The 20,281-nt window shown below is 40.8% G+C and overlaps 1 protein-coding gene across 3 annotated transcripts in view; it reads right to left on the bottom strand.

Annotated features, from left to right (window-relative positions):
- Nucleotides 1-17,594, bottom strand: part of CCDC50 (coiled-coil domain containing 50) — a 63,715-nt gene extending 46,121 nt beyond the window's left edge. For 2 of the 3 annotated variants that reach the window (XM_045192030.2, XM_024556347.2), the window contains exon 1: nt 17,055-17,594. In XM_045192030.2, coding sequence (XP_045047965.2) covers nt 17,055-17,103 — 49 coding nt within the window. In that variant the 5' untranslated portion in view covers nt 17,104-17,594. The remainder of the gene's footprint in view (nt 1-17,054) is intronic. The other variant, XM_024556348.3, reaches the window with a different exon arrangement.
- Nucleotides 17,595-20,281: the final 2,687 nt, after the last annotated feature.

Raw genomic sequence — 20,281 nt, 5'->3', positions numbered from 1 at the left:
ATGGACTACTTGCAGTGCCTTCTTTAAAGAACAGTCGTATTTTACATGGATGCTCCACTTCAGAACAATGTAGGAATGCACGAATTTACACAGAAGCTAAATAAGTAACTACTCTTAATATCATAGAAATGATTAAAAGAAAGAACTCTCACTTTAAAACAATTTAGTGTATTTTAATGGATTTATAAATTTCATAATTAAACAAAAATGACTATCAAAATTATACTTAAAAAAAGATGAAACTGTCATACAGCTTTTTTTCTCTGTCGTACGTCACACAGAACGTGGCACAGAGCACTGGTAACATGAGATGTTCAGCTAACACTTTGGGCACAAGGATGCAGGAGGGTACAACTAAGAGTACTCTTACTCCGAGCTCAACCCTGGCTCTAACACTAACTAGATGAGTAATCTTCAACAAAGTAATATCACTTATATTTGCTCATCTGTAATATGAGAGTAATAATAACCACTGTACTTGTGCACTGCAGGAAAACTGTACGTATTTCTAAAACGTACTCGCCAATTGTTCTGATAGACATTCTATGTAGAAAACAACAGACCATGGACAAACACATGGGGTCCTCAAAAGGGTAAACACCACAGACAAGCAAGAGCAGACAGGACTTTTTTTTCAAAGCAATCTTCCACTAAGAAAACCCAGAACTTCTTTTATTTGGATTCCCTAAAGAACCTCCAGCCTCCGGTTGTTCCACTATTTGAATGGCACTTTTCCTGGCACTTAAACAAGCCCTCAAATGGTTTGGCAGCCCCCAGATGGTTTGGTTTCTGTTTGCCTGAGCCTAGAAAGAAAAGCCACCCATCTCCTTAAACCTCTGCAGGACAAACCCAGTCCTGCCCAGTAAAACCCCAAAGATCACATCCAACCCAACTTAAGTACAAGTTTACACCAAGAGAAGAAAAACCATTTTGGTTTACTGGCTTCATATTACAAGAGTGTTTCCTTAAGTACTAGCTACTGCAAGTTCTGTTTATCCTTGAGTCAGATATTTCAAACTTTCTACTTCTCTTCCGCAAAGAGATAACTGCAGCTAGCACTTTCTTTTCTATTATAATTAGTAAGTTAATTTCATTTTCAAAAAAATCGTAATACTCAAAATTCCCCCAAAAAACTTCATTGTAAACAGTGGTTATGGGATAAGAAAACGCAGTAAAAATATTCTCTTAGAATCTTGCTCCCATCGAGCAAATTGCAACATTCACATTTCCACTCTGGTAACCATTTGTCAGAACCCCACACACTTTTCCAGTAATCCTGGACTACAAAAATCCAGAAGTATAAACAGAAAACAAATGGGTAAAACTTGAGATTTCTGGAATTCTACTCCCATATGCTCAATAACTGGTGATGTGTACTGACTAGAAACATCTTTTGCTGAAGGATATCTTGAGATCATGGGTACATTTCTAGAATCAGCTCAGTTTAATCTAGGGGAATGCCTCCCAGAAGATCAGGAGATTTATCTTCCTAATCATAATATGAGCAGGCTTACATTAAAATCAGAGTCCCTCTCCCATAAATAGAGTCTACACAGAAGAAGGACATAACCCAACAATCAATTGGAAGAAGCTAGCCTGTGTCTCAGAGTACAACCGGAAAACCCCTTTTCAGACAACAAGCAGTTGTGTGTAGATTTTGAGAACCAATTCTTCCAACACCCACTGTGGCTCTCTATGTAGTTCATCAAAGGACGTATTTTATTTTTTTGAGAAAGAAATCTGTATTCACCTTGGTGGAATTTAAGTTAAATGTGAACTTTTGGTGCTTCTCTATTCCCAAAGAGAGTTGGAAACTCAGCTGGTGCTATAGGAAGAGAGAAGCAAAAACTGGACCTTAGTTATAAACTCCAATAAAAAGGAAACAATACAAAAGTAAACAGAATGCATGAAGAGGTAACTTGGTTGCTTGGATTCTGTCTGGTTTTTAAAGAGAATTTCAGAGAAGGAAAACAACTTTACAAATCAGGATCCAAATGCTACTTACTTATAGGTTAAAAAACCATGGGCAAGTTACTTAATATCTTTAAGTATCAGGCTCCTCATCTATAAAATGAACTAAACAGTGTGAGGACTAAATTAGACAAATGAAGGGGCAAAGGAAACATCTGTCACTCAATAAGAGGAAGTTCAATAAATGGAACCTATTATATTGGCATCATCAGAGTTAAACAATTTTTCTAATTAGTTAATCAGGTCCCACTAAGTCACTGATTTTCACAGATCTGGTCACTTTTGTAGCATAAAATCTATAATGGAATATGCAATCACTACTTCCTCTTATGGAGTTATGGAAATGAAATGTTTCCTGGAAAGGAATTAAAATATAATCAATAGTTCACTGCATTGCTATAGCTCTTTAACCTCTCATGTCCAATCGAGAGTGAACAAACTTCATACACATATTGTCGGCCTGAGCTAAAGGGAAAATCAGTTTGTCCAGATTGTCTAGTAAGCTCCACCACTCCCAACTTTTTCAGTTAAATTTCCAGGACCAGAAAGCAAAGTATAATTCTACGTGAAAGCCATGTTAATTATAGATTATGAAAATGGAAGAATCATCAACATATCACCATCAAGAAATATAGGAGGGCCCCTGACCAGTGTGGCACAGTTGGGCACTGTCCAGCAAAGCTAAAGGTCACTGGTTTGATTCCCACTCAGGGCACACGCTTGGCTTGCGGGTTTGTTCCCTGGCCAGTCAGGGCGGGCTGCGGGTTCAATCGCCAGTAGGGGTGCATGCGAGAGATCTGAGCACATAGGAGAGGCAACCTGTCAGTGTCTCTCTTTCATACAGATGTGTGTGTGTGTGTGTGTGTGTGTGTAGGTCTCTCTCTCGCGCGCTCTCTCTCTCTCCCTTCCGCCCTCTCTAAAACCAATAAAAGTATCCTCAGGTGAGGATGAAAAAAAAGAAAGATAGGAAGGTAGTCTACTGAGTCAAAGTATAGCCAGTCAAAGTCTAAACCACATATTAACAAGTAGATTAAAAATACTGCACGCCTAAAACTAGACAAAGTTCCTAACTTCTGTTCTTTGAGTTGCTCTACTAAAAGCTTTCTGCCAAATATGACACTTGGGTATCTTCACTGTAAGAAAGGTGGGTATGTCTTACCTATATTATAGAAACATAATTGCTTTATTGTAGCACATAAGGAACAAAACAAACTGAGGTACAAAGAACCCTGCTCTTATCAGTAATTCCAGATATCTGTCAGAATTTTAGTTCTGGCTGTCAGCAGCTCACCAAGTGACCTTTTTAACACGGCACTTTCCAAATCAGAACCCCAGTGCCCTGACCTGAAAAGAAACAGTCCAAATTCCCTTTAGGAACACATTCAACTTAGACACAGGCTTGCATGAAATGTAACCGACTAAGTATAAGTGATATATATTTGTCTCCTGGATACAAGCGCATCACCTAAAATGTGACAGTCACATCCTATATGAAGGACTATCCATGTAGGATGACTGTATGTTAACTTTCTCCTACACCAATTATTGCCTTCTCCACTGCTGCTGTTGAGTTTACTATTTCTATCACGCGAAATGGTTAAGATCTGCCTTTGTACAACAGCTTTAACCACCAATAAGTCTTAAAATAACCTTTCATTTAATCTGATGCCTTATAAAAAGGCAGACTTACCCTGTTTTCAACTAGTGGCTCTCACAGAGCCTTCAGTATCAGAGGAAAATGAGACCATGTTATTGCCCAATGAATACAAATGTAGGCTGTGCCACCTACCAGTTTACCTGGGGTCCGATGATCAGAGCACAAGCTAGAAGGTGAACAGCTCTTATATTTAGAAAGTTTCTTGACATCACCAAATTCTCTAAGTTGAACTGGGATGTGTTCTACACGGCCCGGATTTCCCCACGTACTGCTACTGAAACTGGCTTCAGCGCACCCTACCGTAGACCTGGCTGTGTGATTCCCCTGCAGAGGGAGTGAGAGAAAATCGGGGGCAGCCTGCGTCTGTGAACAGGAAGACATGCTATCCAAATCCCTTCCTGCTCTACAGGGTTCATTTGCCTCACCCGTTTTTCAGAGTCAAAAATTACCTTGATGATTTTTAAAAAACTGATATAATATCTATCTAGCAGTATGCACTTTTGTGGTACTGGATGTTTTTAGACGAGTGTTAACATCCAATGTTCTATATGAAGCTGAAAGAGACTAGTTTCCCTAACTCAGAAAACTATTCTAAAATAAGTACAGATTAAATATATCCATCCCCAAAGCAAAAGCTCTTGAGCTTTCCAACCCTCTTTAGTCCATAAGCCATTCCAAGTTTGCAATCTGTACATCCATCATTTGTTTCCAACCGAACATTTTCTTATTCGTCACACATAGCACTCCTTATAATCAAGCATTTAAGAAATACATGTTCTGTTTGATCTGTTTAGTTAAAACCTTATAAGAACCTTGCCTCCTTTATCTAAAAACAAATCTAAAGAAGAGAGTAAACAAAAATTCTGAATGGATCCCAACACCATCTAATAAAATAACTACATCTTCTAGTAATAGCAACAAAATGGCACCATGTCATATTCTTTGAAAACGTGCACACTTTAACAGGGCCATACGTAATTAAAATCGATCTGCAAACAGGGAAGGTCGTTGTCTCCAAAGGAGACTACTATGCTTTTCAGACTTTAGGTAAGCTTAACACCAATAAACCTCTCACAGAAATTTGAGAGATGGGAAAAACTCACACATGAAAAAGTAAATGACTTGCTGTCCTCTATTCCTATCCTAGTGAATTCACACAAATGATTGCAGCTCTTATTCTGGGGTCATCAGTTTAGCTAGTGCAGGTCAGAGCACAAGGTGTCAGACTGACAAGTCTTCCGGAGTATCTGCTGTGTGTAAGGATGCTCAAGAAATTCTGAGATTAGTCAGGTAACAATCTTCTTGAAAGAGAACCAGTAGACCAACACAGAGACTGAAACATGTTGCTTAAGGATGCACTTCCAAGTGGGCTGAAGACACACACAGGAAAGAAGCAGAGTTGAAGTAATCAGCATTTGAGCAGATCAGGGAAGGGTGGGGTGGACACATGTAGCCTATATTTGGCCAGTGGAGACAGAAATTCCAGGCAGAGGATTAGGGAGTCACAGAAAAAATAGTCTGAAAGGAGGAAAAGTATGAGCATTTACAGGGCAACTTGAACAGTAAGGTCAAGAGACTATACCAGCGTTTTACAAAATGTTCTGATGTCCATTTCTTTAGTTAACTCTCATCACATGCTCCTTTATTTGGCATAGTAAATATTACCTGCAATAAACAAATAAAGAAACAGAAGCTTAGAAATACTGAGTGTCTTCTCTGACTCCTTACACCTGGTAAGAGGCAAAGAGGAGATATAAAACCAGCTTTCACAGTCTACATTCAGGATACTTCCCTTTACAAAGAAGTTAGCCTGCTGAAGTCAATTTTTATACTACAGGCTTGATTTAAACTTGGATATATTATTTAAGTGTATCAGTAAACTAGAGCAAAATAATTCTAGAAGGAACTCAATTACTGAAAAGATGCATAGCAGAAATGTATACAGTAAAAAGGTGGACTCCTGCTCTGTTTAAAATGACAAAGAATATGACAGTTATACACTGCAAAGTGAGTGAGAATCTCCTTTCAGTTGCACAAATCCTTTCAACATCTGCTCCCCACATTTGGGGGGATATGTGGGGAGAAACCATAAATAGGAAACAAAAAGACAACTAAATAAAAATAGAACTTTGATACCCAAGTATGAATAGCTAAATAAAACCCTAATGATCATTACTACAATACATTCTGCAGAACAGTCATCATGTTTTATTTAGTGATCAATTATAAATAGAAAACAAATTAAGAACCTCCAGACAGTCTATGGGAGACAGGTGCCCTTTGGATCCCAACCGCCAATGAAAACTTCACACTACACACCCAGAAGAGGTTCTATAATAAGGACCTCACTCAGTCATCACATTCAACTGCCCACAGGATTTCAGCAATGTCTCCCTCGGTTGCAGGCTCATCAGTATATACCTATCATGGTAAAATTATTAGGATCACACCCTTTTGACTCACACAGTGTCCGAGTTTGGCCTGTAAATTATTTAATAACCCTGCCTTTAAGCCTCAGTGGTTATCCTAGTTTGAGAGCTTCAGTTCCTCTGAAACCAAGTTCCTGGAATTCAGAGACGTTAAATGCATGGTGAAGGAGTTATCAATAGCTCCCTAACCATTTTCTAAACCTCGTCTGTACCTTCCAACATACACACAGCCAAAATTATCTTACAAAGATAACTTTGTGGAGCTTTAATGGGCTAACTGTCAAAAGAAAAAAAAATCAGAAATGCTTTGTGGGTACACTAAAGCCTAATTTGAAATAATGAGGTCTGACCATGGAAACCTGGGAAAACAACAGAAGCAGACATGTCAGGTTAGAATCTGCAATCACTGACAGGATAAGAAGGCAACTGTAGACAAAGCCAGAAAGTGACTTGTAATGGCAGACATTGAGAGTGAACAGTCCACTCCAAAACAGCTGTTGGCCCTCCTTAGGCCAAACTCACGATGCACAGATGGGAGGATGAGGATCTTAATCAAGTTCCTTCTTTCTCTTTCTCTACTTGAGGTTTCCCATCTACACATGACTTTCTGACAGTATTTACCAACCTGAACAGAACCTCATGATATGAAAAAAAAAAGCTAGTATTTTAAAGTAGTTGGTGGAAAGGCGTTACTCAAAATTAGTAAATACAATACTTAAAAATCATGGACTCCTCCATGGAGTCAATAAAGAAAACAAATTTTGTTGTTGATGATGAGGCAGTGAAGAGGGAAAAGATCTCCTTATAAGTCATTCTGGGTTTTACCATATGCAGTTAAATGTCCTGGAGTAAAGTTAATGGAAAGTGACTCAATCTTTATGACTCATTAGAAAAGTAAAAGCCAGAAAAGTCCAGTGAAGACTCCCCTGGTATTTGATCAGTGAGGAGCTGTATCAGGACTGGAAATGCTCATTATACACTAAGCCTTCAAAGTCTGGTGGTAAATAAGCTGAGGTATTTCTTATATAGGTTTCCAAGAAGACAGGGTGATACTTCATTCATGCGAATGCCAGTAACACTACGTGAAGAGAACTGGTAATAATGATAAGCTAAAAACCATAAGCAAACTTAAAAAAAAAACTGAATGTTTACTTATGCACTTCACTCATGAAACTCCACAGACCCTTCCTCAGAGCTGATATATGGCATATTTTTATTTTACATAAGATTCTATTTATTGAATCAATTTTGACGCCCCTAGAAATTTACACAGAGTTCAATTTTTTTCCTTCTTAAAGAAAATATGTCTATACTTTTAAAAGTCACTATAAAAAAAAATCCTGTTGTCCTGGCTGCTGTGACTCAGCAGACTGAGTGCTGGCCTGCAAACCAAAGGGTTGCCAGTCAGGGCACCTGCCTGGGTTGCAGGCCAGGTCCCCAGTAGGTGGCGTGCGAGAGGCAACCACACACTGATGTTTCTCTCCCTCTCTCCCTCCCTTCCCCTCTCTAAAAATAAATAAATAAAATCTTTAAAAAAAAATCCTGTCATAAAAGTTTTATCAACAATAGTCCCCACCAGCACCACTAGATTAAATAAATTGTAATAACTGATACAGTGATAAATGAAACATCAGAAAAAAAGTTAACTATAGAAGTGTTTTTTTTTAATTTCATTGAAGTGGTCTAAAAGAAACCATATCTTTTCTGTAAAGTACCAGACAGTAAAAATTTTTATCTTTGCTAGTCATAGGGTCTCTGCCACAATTACTCATCTGTCACAGGAGCATGAAAGCAGCCATAAGCAATATATAAACAAATGAGCAAGCATATATTCCAATAAAACTTGGCTTGTAGGCATTGAAATTCCATACTGTTTTCACATGTCACAAAACATTCTTCTCCCTCTCTTTTTTTCAATCATGAAAAAATGTGAAGACCATCCTCAGCTCACCTGCCTACTAGATATAAAAACTAGCAGTGGGTGAGCTGGGTTGGACCAAGTGCCATAATTTGCAGATCCCTATTTCAGGGCAGCAAATTTCAATTACTGGAAGAAAAAACAAGATGCCACTTACTCTTTAACACTGGTAGAGACATGAGTTGCCACTATAAAACCTTCAAAGAAATAATAGGGTAGTATCCCTCCTCTGGGGTGCCACAGTGTTCTCAATATGCAGGATAATCCAAATGGTCACTGTGTAAATCCAAGTGTATAATCTGGGTATAAAAACTACAGATTCCTCGGACCATCTCTAAAACATTCAATTGATAGTAAATAAGGCCAAGAATGTGTTTATAGTAAAGTTCCCCAGATCATTCTCATGTTGTACGAAGGTGTAAAAACCCCTGACAGTTTCTTATAAGGCTAATATGCACACACTCTGGAAAAAGTCCAGCCATTGTTAATACAACGAGAATGGTTTGTACAACATCAATGTAACCTGGCAGTCAAGGTCAGTGGACTGGAATGGGAGTGTGTGAACAATGACGACTTCACCGTACTACTCAGTGGGGGCAGTAGACACTGTTGAGGAGCATGTGTACTGTGTGGCCATCACATTCAAAATGAGTGAGTACAGCAACGAAACTACATCAAACTTTGTGTTAACCTTGAACATTTCTCCACAGAAACTACTGGATGATTCAAAAGGATGCAGCTATGGGCAACTGGTGATTGGCAGCTTCATCACAACACACCCACTCATGCATCACATCCTGTGCAGTTTTTTGTTGAAACATCAAATCACCCAGGTGATGCAAACCCCTACAGCCCAGATTTGGTGCCCTGCAACTTGTGGCTTTTCCCAAAACTAAAATTAGCTTTGAAAGGAAGAGATTTCAGTCTGTCAATGAGTTTCAGGAAAGAATGACAGGGCAGCTGATGGTGACTAGGAGAGCTGTGTGAGGTCCCAAGGTGCTATCTTTGAAGGAGACTGAGGCATCACTGTCCTATGTACAATGTTTCTTGTATCATGTATCTGCTTCAATAAATGCCTCTATTTTTCATATTGCATGGCTGGATACCTTCTGGGAAGACATGTGTATTTGTGTGTGTGTGTGTGTGTATTTATATTTGATAAAAGACTTGAATCCAGAATATCCAAAGAACTCTCAAAACTCAGAAATAAAAGTCTGATTCTTTTTTAAAAGGACAATAGCTTAGAATATACTTCAACAAACGGTATCATGGCAAATAACTATAAGACAAGAGGTTCAACACCACTAGTCATTAGAGAAATGCAAATTGAAGCCACAGAAGTAACATTACACATCTATTAAAAGAGCTAAAATTTGAATTAAAGAAAAAAATAAAGACCCTGTAGTACAGCCACTTTGAAAAAGAGTCTGGCAGATTTTTATGAAGCTAAACATACACGCATCCCTACACCCACTAACTGCACCCTAGGCGCTTATGCACAAGAAATGAAAACTTATGTTCCAAAAAAAAATCTTCATGCATGTTTACAGTGACTTTATAACCACCAAAAAGTGCAAACCACCAGTGAACGGATAAGCAAATTGCGGTGCAGCCATACAATGGAGCTCAGCAAAAAAAAAAAAAAAAAGAACAAAATGACTAATTCAACCTACTATCCGAAATATTATGTTAAGTGAAAGGAGCTAAACTCAGAAAGCTACTTATTGTGAGATTGCATTTATATGGTATGCTTGCACAGACAAAAAAACTCTAGGGGCAGAAAACGAATCAGTGGCTGACGGAAATGGGGAAAAAGGTTTGAAGGTTACGTAACTGTTCTGCATCTTGGTTATTGTGGTCATCACAAGACTATGCATTTGTCAAAACCCAAAACTATATGCTACGAGTGACAAATTTTCATGTTATGTAAATTATGCCTCAATTAATTTGACTAAGGAGAAAAAAAACCCCTGATTTATAAATAATACTGGTTATGTACTGGTTCTAGTTTATTACAAAGTTGTCACTATTTTTATGCCAGTGTGTAGTTGCGGTCACATGCATACCTACATACCTTAATGCGCATGCGCATGTTTTTAATGAAAACTAACACTGACTTAGTACCTATAATATGCCAGACACTGGAATACTTTCAAATCTCTCAATTTCCACTTAACAAATATAGAAAATTAAGGCTCACAGTAGCTAATGCCTTGCCTAAGATCACACAATGAATGAGTGTATGAATGAGCAGCAATGTACATCAAGCCCACATGGCCCTAGAGTCTAGCTCTCTTCCCTCAATATACACCCTTGCCAGTTATCTGTGGCTGTATAACAATACCCCTCCCACAAAAAAAGCTTAGTAGCTTAAAACAGTTTATGAGTATCCCTCATGGTTCTGTGGGTCAACCAGGCTCAGGGGGCCAGTCTTCACACGCGGTCTCTCCTGTGGACCGTGGTGGCCGAGGCCGCAGTCACCGAAAGGCGCAGCCAGGCTGCACACCCGCATCACAGGCATTGCTGGCGGTGGACGCCGGCCGTCGGCAAAGGGCTCAGCGGGGCCGTCAACCGGAGCCCTTTCGTGTGGGCTCTCCCTGGGGTTGGCTTCACCTGGCACGGCAGCTGGATTCCACAAGGGCACTTGCCAAGAACAAGTGTTCCAAGAGACCCAGCCTGAAACCTCAAGGCTCCTGGCGACCGAGACTCGGAAGTCAGGCTGCGTCACCTCCCCTACTACTGGTCAAACACAAGTCTCAGAGCCAGCCCAAGTTCAAGGAGAGCGGACTACACAAAGGCGTGAGTACTGGGAGGCACGGCTCATTCGGAGGTCATCTTTGAAGGCCAGCTCCACGTACCCTCACCCCACAGTGAATTACAGATTATTTTAAATTTCTTCCTTGTACTATTCTAAATTTTCTATAATGTATATGTATTCTTCTGTAATCACAGAAATAAATTAAGACATAATATTGTGTTTTTTCCAATTTATTTAAATTAAAAAAAAAAACAAACAGTTCACCCATTTCTCACACTGCCCCTGGAACCACACCCCACCTCTGGCAACCAGCAGCAGTCTCTGTTCCCTGTATCTTTGAGCTTGGTTATGCACGACTGTATGTATGCATGTATGCATGCATGCATGTATGTATCAGAGTGCACACACAGTGAAGATCATACTTAGTCTTTCTCTGCCTTATCTCACTTCACATAACATCTCGAGGTCCATTCACACCACTTGCAAATCTTAACGTACGTGTTTTTTAAAACGATGGCAAAAATTACTTGTGTATGTGCGTCATGTCCTTTTAAAAGTAGTATCTATAAACCCCTTTACACTGGTTTCTAAAGTCGAACATCTGGGAATACATGGTCTAAATGATCCCCAAGGTCCCTCTGAATATAAAAACCAATTATCCTTTGTAGGTCTTCCCCAAGATCTAGGATATTCCAATTGTACAGTCTGAAGCACAGCACACATTTAAATGGGTTATCCGTTAAAAATACTAATCCCAAGGCCCTTCCCACTGGCTACTTCTGAAATTTCAAATATACCTGTTACAAGTTTGTTTTTCCCCTACAGGGCAGGGTAGTTCATTTTAAACTATGCTCCTGTACTTAGAGAAGTCGAATTTTAAGCAGAATTAACTTAAGTCTTGTGGTATCTCTGTTAGAATGACACATTGCTTTTTGTTACTGAGACAAAATTCATTTATTTAAAAAAAAAAACTCCTATGATTTTATTGAGATAAGAACTGACAAAAAACCACAGCCTGTGACTTTCTTTGCGTTTTCTTCCCTAGTCCTTCAAACTGAGTGTTCTCGAGTGGAAATGTGCTTTCTGTGTAGAAGAAACACTGAGGCAGGAGTGTAAACCCTGTAGTTCACCCAATAATTCATTTGCTGAATCAAAATAAAACCTTAAAAATGCTCTTAACAATACAATAAAAATTGTGTTAACTTACTTTCATATCCAACACTATCCCTAAAATAACTTCAGAAAATCTGAAATTGTTTTGTCATTCATTATTTCAATTCTACTGTGCTAAACATATGAAACACATCCGGAATGGATCTCACATACCTACAGAATAATTTAAAACAAAGACAAGAAGGGGGTAGATAGGGAGAGAGAAACAGAGAAGGTAAGAAGGGAGAGAGGAAAGTGAGAAAGGACAGAGAAGGGGGGACAGGAGAGGGGTGAACTGTGTGAATACTCAGTTTCAAAGTTTTCTAAGTCTAGGTCCCAAGGTCCCAATTCCTAGCACCCTGGCCTCTGTGGTTTGGTACTACTCACTTCTCCAACCTGGCCTCAGATGTTCAGCTGGGCAATGAGGCAGCTGGCCTGGATCAGTGGTTTTTAATGTTGTCTACTCTGAGATCCTTTACCAATTAACTTTACAGTTTCCCACAAAGCAGAAGTTGTCCTCTAAGTACCTGTTAGTTAAAACAAACAAAAACGTTTAATGGTTTCAGAAATGTTACTTAAAGAATTTTTATTCTGCAAATAACAGCTATATCCATTTTTTAAAAAATCATTGCTTCACTTCATAAAGTGCTGCATATCTGCATATAGCAATAAATGGAAAGATTTCTTTCTCCTTTATGTGAGAGGTATGTGGGGTGTTCGTATTAATTTAGGGAATTCTTTACATCTCCTTGGACTCCGCAGGACTGCCTGTCCGCCACTGGGAAGATCGTGTCCATGCACCACAGGACAGGTTTTATTGTGCAAGTTCCCCTCCTTCAATAGATGGCAACAGATTCTTTCCAGCTACCAAATTATGTGATGTTGCTTTGCACTTAAGGGAAAAAAAATTAAACCTATAACTCAAATAAAAATCAAAACCACAAAACGGTGTTTTAAAATATGTTTTCACTAAAATTTTATCCTTAATGATTACTTCCAAGGCCAGAAGGAAGGGCATGGACTTTTTTTTTCTTTACTACTTTCTTTTATGCCTATCTATGTTGGATGAATTCTACTTATAATACGCACCTATGAGAAAATAAACACAAATTTTCTGAAGTCTTTCTAAATTTATTACTGGCATTATGATACATGACAGTCAGGGTTAGAAGGCATTATGTCTGCCCCGTAAGAGCTCATACTCTGAGGAGGAACAGAAAATAATTACGCCAAAGATAGAATTCCTGCACTAACAGACAGCATCTATTAATGTATTCATTCTTTCACACATTCAAATACTTGCTGAATGTTTGCTGATTTGCTGGCCAAGTAAAAGACCTGAAACCAGATGAGGATTAAAAAACTAACACACAAACCTCCAACTCCAGAAGATCCAGCCATGGTCTTACTGAAAAACAACCAAAAAAGTCTGCTGTAGAATTCTGAAGCAAAGAGAAAGGGAGTTTGCCCTGGAGCCAGGGAACGTGCACCTCGCAGGCTGCCATCACTGCTGTGGTGACGTGAGTGTAGGTTTTCCAGGACTACTTGCCTAGCTTATTGTGCCAGACGTGATTTTGTATCTTTCTCCCTACAGTTCTGGATTTATGCCATTAATTTAATTTACCACTTTATGCCACTGGGGTGTTCTCGGCCTGAAATGACTCACCTAAAATGCTTTCTAGGTATATTTCTGAAAATGGATTAACCTTTATTTTTCACTAAAGAAAAAAAGGATTTGCTCACAGAATAGCTGGCGAACTTTACTTCAAAAAGTAAGTCACTTCTAGGTACATGGATTTCAGAAGCTAAGTGTGCACACTTAACACACATTGTTGACTTAGGAGATGTTGAAAGCTTCCATCTGAAGAACAGTGAGAGTACAAAATACAAGGAAGAAAAAGGCTGGCAGTGGGAGAAGATGGGACAGTTAGGACATAAGTGCTCCATGGCTAAAAGTGGGGAGATTACAAAGGAGTTAATAAAGTTTAAAAGGGTCTAGACAGGCTAATGTTCTTGAACCAAAAGTTTTAAGATAATGTGAAAGCATCATTAGATGGAGGAAAGGAAAGATTACAGTGATAACCAAACAATTAAAAGTAAGTAGTGACATGGGAATAGGATTGGAGAGAGCAAAAAGAAAGTCAGGATGGTTGTTTCAGAAAAACAATTCAGCAAAGAAGCTAACATTTACCAAAAATCTTAGTGTGTTAATTGATGAAAAGAGCTTGTATTTAGAAAAATATGTTCCCAGTTCTGATCTAAACTAAGAAACTTCCAGAATATTGTTGGAATCTGACTGTACCTTTGTCTAGCATTCACAAATTGCATGATGCATTTGAGTTCTATGGTGATAAAAAAAATGTCTAGGAATTATTTCAAATGTTGTTGCATAGAACCTCACATGTTTCAGAAGAAATAAAGCATTATTCCTAAGCACTGGCAACAGTATTTCTATATCGGAAAGTATGCAGGTGTTCCAAATACGCTTTTAAACTAGCAATGTGTGTTGACATTTAGTTAGACTTAATTCTTTTCACCTACACATGAACTCAAACGTGTCCCTTTGTCTCCTATTTTAAGAGAGATTTCCCAAGATAAAAATACTGCCCTAGTTTGTTTTTTTAAAAAAGATCTGTCCAAATGATAAATATCTTTGACTGCTTTAAAACTAAGTAAACAAGCACTGGATTTTAACCTAGAAAATAAAATTTTCAAATACTCCCTTCCCCTGATGTCAGCTGCTACCCATGACCTCTGTTGAGATATTCATGACGAAGGTCACAGGGCTCCCCACCCCCTCCTAAAGCAATAATGCAGTGGGAAAGGGCAGAGGCCCACTGTGTCATTATTCTCAATCTCTACTGTAACCTACCCCATGATCCCAAATTGTAATTGTATATAAACCTACTTAAGGTTTAAAAGGAAAAAAGAAAAGTGGAGCGGATGGATTTTTTTTAAATTGGAGTTTAAAAATATGTGCCAGAATATTAAGCAAACTAAACCTCCTTTTCAAACTAAGTTGGATTTTCAGCACTAAAAAGTCTCAATGTTTGTGTATGTTTTACCTAATCATAGGCACAAGCTTTATACTCTTTAATTAGGGACCAAAGACACTGTTAGGGAGTAACTGTGGCATAATTAAGAGTTATATTAGAGAAAGCTACATTTTATTAGACTTGACTACTTCCCAGATCAAAAACTAAACCACCATTAGGACTTCGCTAGTATACATCATTTCCTTTGATAATCTCTGAACCAGAAAAGTCAGATGCTTACAAAACAATGATCTTCTCAACAATTTCTGAACACTTTCAAAATCAACCAATATTTAACTCTAACTTAATGAAAGAGCCAACTGAATTTCCTTAACACTTTACCATATTATGTAAACTGGATTGCCAAATACTGTATTATGGGACATGAAAGCAAATCACGTGTGTTAAACTTCAGAGTTTAGCAACAGAGAAACATCACGCATCTATAGATCAAAGTGTTTGTCGCACCCCTTGAGGATGAATATAGTAGAATACATCACTCATGTCTTGGTTAGAAACCAGAAGACCTAAGAGTAATATAAATGCATAGAAATAAAGTGAGTTTCAAGTTTCTTCCAGGTCACTGACATGTAGAGGGGGCTAGGCAAAATCACAGCACTATGTAATTGATTCTTAACTGTTAAGGTGGTGTTGGAACTCTAATATTCATCCTGTGTATCACCCACCCTTAAAGAAGCACTACACACTACTCAAGTCACTTTCCCTACAGCAAAGACATCAAAGCCCTCATTCCCCACACCCCTGCTCCCTACACAAACACACCTCAGACCCAAAAGACTAAAGACTAGCAGAAAATTTCAAAGACTAGGACTTTCAAAGTGTAAATCTGCCCTTCCTATCAGTCAGGCTCCCCGAGACTGGACAATGCTGTGAAAACTACATTTACATGTGAATGCCATAATCTTCACAAAAGCTAGGGTGGGAAGGGCTGAAAAAATACTACTGTCAAGATTAGGGGCCTAAACTCTAATATCCATCAGAAACTAGAGGACAGGCCCAGGCCCAGCCCCATTAAAAATTCCACATAAAACCTGTGACTCTGTGTCCCAGTGTTTGGATCTCTGGGAAACAGAACAGTTAAGCTTTCTCTTGATTTGGGGGTCAACCTGAGCACCCACAAGACCCTCTGACTCAAATCAGTTGACAAAGAAACATGCAGTTTCAAGAAAGCCAAGTTTCCTCTTTTCAATTCTACATTCCCAAGACACCTCAGGCCACAATCACACTTGAAATAATAGAACAGCCACAACAAAGACAACCTTTGCAAACCCAGATAATACTCTGGAACTGCTATGCTTCCTAGGGACAAAGAACAGCCAAAGACAACTAACTAAAGGCTAAGGTGATCCAGCACCCAAGATCTCAATAAAAAATGTTAGGTCTTGGAGCAGCTGATGGAAACAAGGGAAGGGAAGTCAAAGCAATACTTGCTCGTAACCAAGACAGGTCACTACTAATCAGGCTTTATTTTCCTGGACATTTGTATAGGGAACCATTAAACAAATCAAGGACACCGTTCAGTCCCGTTTCCCTTTCGCTCAGTGCTTTCTGTAAGAAAATGCTTATACAGCTTCCCATAAGCTCGCCGCGCTGGGCAGTGCCAAGACTAAACTTTTAAACCTTGGGGAAGGTGGGAAAGTCAGCCAGCCAGACGCAGGGCTAGGAAAAGTAGAGAGAAGGAGGGAAAGAGTCAAGTTTCAAAACAAAGGCTCCACTAGGAACTGAATGTCAAACCCTCCCCGCGTCCAAGCCTTCAAGCCAGCTAGGCTGGGCCTCGATTTCTAAGAACAAAAATAAGTCAGCTTTACCCAGTTGCTTATTGTTCACCAGAATAGTTGCACAACACTTGATGAGGGTGGTGCTATCCTCGCCCCCCCACCCCCAGCCGCCAATCTCCTCACACAGGGTAATACTGAGGCTTAGAACCTAAGTGATTTGCCCAAGGTCCCACAGGAGAGCCTACATTCAATTCCCTTCACGTCCAGGGCAGGCCAGCACCGGGTGGGCGCCGAGCGACGGCCGCGGGGGCCGAAGGGACGACGCCCCTGCCCGGAGTGAGCCCGTGCTGGGAGAGGGGAGGGGCCCCGCGCGCGCTTCACGCCCCGGCGCCTACCTTCCTTGACTCCCGGCAGCTTGGACTGGTCGATGCCGACTTCAGCCATGATGGCCCGGGGTCCTGGCCGCCCCTGGCCGCCCGCTTCCCCGCCGCCGCCGGCACCGAGCTCGGCCCGCGCGCTGCAGCAGCGCCCGACGCAAATCCGGCCGGCGGCGCGCGCGGCCCGGGAGCAGGGAGAGGGGCAGGACGAGGGTTGGCGACAAAGGCAGAGGGACACCGGCTCCAGCACACCAGGCGGGCCCAGCTGCCCCGCCACAGCCACCTGCTCCCGCGCCTCCCGCCCTGATCGATACCAAATATCCGGAGCCCGGAAACGGACTCGGGCCGTCCAGTACGGAGGGAGAGAGGAGACAGAAAGAGGGCGGGCAGGCCGGGGTGGGGAGGGGCGGGGAGGGGAGCCGCAGGTCTGAAACCGCAATTGCCAGTGGCTGGCGAGCGAAGCTCGGCTCCCGCCGCGGCCTCCCAGCTGTTTCCTTTGTGCGGCGTGACGCGCCCGAGGCCGGGCCCCCCGCGCCCCCGCCCCGCGTCCGCGCCCTGCGTCTCTCCCCGCCGAGGGTCGCGGCTTTGGGTGGGGGTCCGCGTCCTGAAGGCCTCAGCGGAGGGCCGCACGGGTCACCCGGAATATATTCGTTACTGTCTGCGGTGTACATAGTATTCTGTACTCTGGTTCTGGGGCTGAGATTTCCACAAATGCTTACTGTGTGCCGCTTTTATATGTGGGCATAAAAACATCTCTAATACAACGCTCAGAACTAGCGAGCGGCTGAGAAACGTGGGCCAATTCACACCAGCTGGGGGAACTGAGTCATTCATTCATCAGAAACGCACGCGTGTCTACCAAACGTGAAGTTGGGGGCTGATAAAAACATGTGTCGGAAATCCCTTTCGTAGGGCATGTCACACATCGGACTAGCGTTGTAACATTTTTACGCTGCCCCCCACCCCCGCGCCCCGAAATAGGCAACACCTTCCGTCTGCCATCTCCTGGCAACAGAATTCTCCGGCCCTACGGAAAACCCGCCCCTATAAGTGGCCTCTTTCCCAAGCGTGTGTAATCATAGAACCTCTAGCCGCCGTCACCACTCTTCCTTCCTCTCCCACCCACACACTTTCAACTAAGGATGGGTGTGTGTGGCCAAGACAGGTGAAGCAGAATACCTCCCTATGCCTATTGTATGAACTAGAACAGATACGCATTCTACTTCCTGTGGGGAAAGTTTGCTTTCACGAGTAGACAGTGAAGCCAAACAAACTGATGACAGAAACAAAGGTGAGAGAGGAAGAGGACAAGTTCTGATGATGCAACAGGAGCGAACCAGGAGGCCTCAGGAGCACCTAGGGTTTCTGCAGCTCCTGGACCCTGGAATCTAAACCGCGCCTCCCCACCCCATCCTCTCAATTAAAAAATTTAAACTAGTAATTTGACTATCTTAATAGATAGAGTAAAAATTGATTTTTTCTGACACTCAATACAGAGTCCCAGTGTGAGAGGTCACATTAAAGAGGTTTTATTTGGACTTGACATTGAAAAAGCACACCCAAGCCTAGCAAAAATTTAGGAGAAGGCTTTCTAGGCCACATGGTACTAAACCATGGCTCACAGGTCAAATCCATCCCTCTGGATGGACTACTTTTTATGTGTTTAAGTGATCACATTTTAAGTGATTATATAGATATAATATTTCAATTTTGCCATTTAGGTCTCAAAGTCCAAAATACGTACTATTGGACTCATTTCAGAAAAAGCTTTCTGACCCCTGTATTAGGCAGAAAGGACACCCTGTAAATGTGTAAGTAGGAGGGAGGTATTAAAAAGGTACTTTTATGGGGACTTTTAAGTTCCCTGTCTTCTCATGACTATGTCTTGTAAACTTCTTACGGCCACGGAGAGTATTTGTAACAGCAGTATTTTCTGTTTTGCTCCCCAAATCCATTGTCTCCACTTCTCGGTCATGCTCTGCCCTGGGTGGCTCACATGAAAGCGTGGCCAGGGCCTCCTTGCCTTGTGGCTTCCTGTTGAGTTCGAACAACACAAAGCACTGGCAGCAGATCAAAATAAGGGAGCAGAGAGATATCAGCATAGGTATTCCACTCCCCTCCTCCTGAGACTAGGCCAACATTTTGCCCATACGGTGTTTCTTTACCTACGATTCCTTTGTAGAGGCCTCTTTTCCACGGCTCCAGCTCTCATGGGTCTCTAATACCATTTCCTTCCACTGCCCTTTCAGGCCTAAATTGGTAACGTCTTCTCACTCTCCCTGGTAACCTTGAGGTATCCCAACCCTCTCTAAATAGTCCCTTCACTATATTCTTTTCATTTAAATCATTTTGAATGTGGCTTCTATTGCCAAGACTCTAACATAAGACATGACAAAGGGCCACTGCTTTGTTTTCCTTAAAAATTCCCCCCATTTCATATAATCTCCACAAGGTCATAAGACATACCAACCTGTCCATATGATCTCCACTCCCCACTCTCCTATCATTCCCATCATACATTTTAGCCCCGCCAGTCAAAAACTTAAGCTGTTTTTATTGGCCTTAACAATGAACAACCTCCATGTTGCCAAACTCAGAGGTCAATTCTCAGTCTACCTCTTATTGGTTAATTGTTGGCATATAATAGACATGACACTACCTGCCTTACCTACCATAATATATATATAACAATATATATATATTATGATTACTTAGCTCATTTATCTCCCAGGATGATTCTAGAGCACTGGCCACATTGTTAAAAAGTGAACTAAGCCAATGAAAATTCAATTTGGGGATTCTCTTGGATCATGGTACCTGCCAATTATTGGAGATATTTATAGGCTGGCAACTCCACCCAAAATCACCCTAACGGGTTATAAAGAAACTCTGAAGCAACATTCATATTTGTAGATATACATACACATATTTCAGCAAGTAGGTGCAAAAAAATTATAAAACCTGCTCTGAAAACCTGATAAAGTATGAATTCCTTATCCTTTTATGGGCTCTGACTGCATGGCCCATTAACGAATCATGCAACAAAACACTATTTTGGAATCATGCTGTGGGTACCATTGCTGAAGTAACATGACTGACATCAGAACACAGGTCAAAAAATAATAAAATCACAAACTTAAAGTGATAACAAGAACAAATACCTTTTATATCAGCATTTAATATATAACAAAATTGTCTTTCAAAATAAAAATAAAATACAGGTATCTTCAGATAAATGAAATCTC

Source organism: Desmodus rotundus, chromosome 2 (assembly GCF_022682495.2).
Source record: "Desmodus rotundus isolate HL8 chromosome 2, HLdesRot8A.1, whole genome shotgun sequence".
Taxonomy (NCBI): domain Eukaryota; kingdom Metazoa; phylum Chordata; class Mammalia; order Chiroptera; family Phyllostomidae; genus Desmodus; species Desmodus rotundus.
This window is presented reverse-complemented; position numbering and strand designations above follow the sequence as displayed.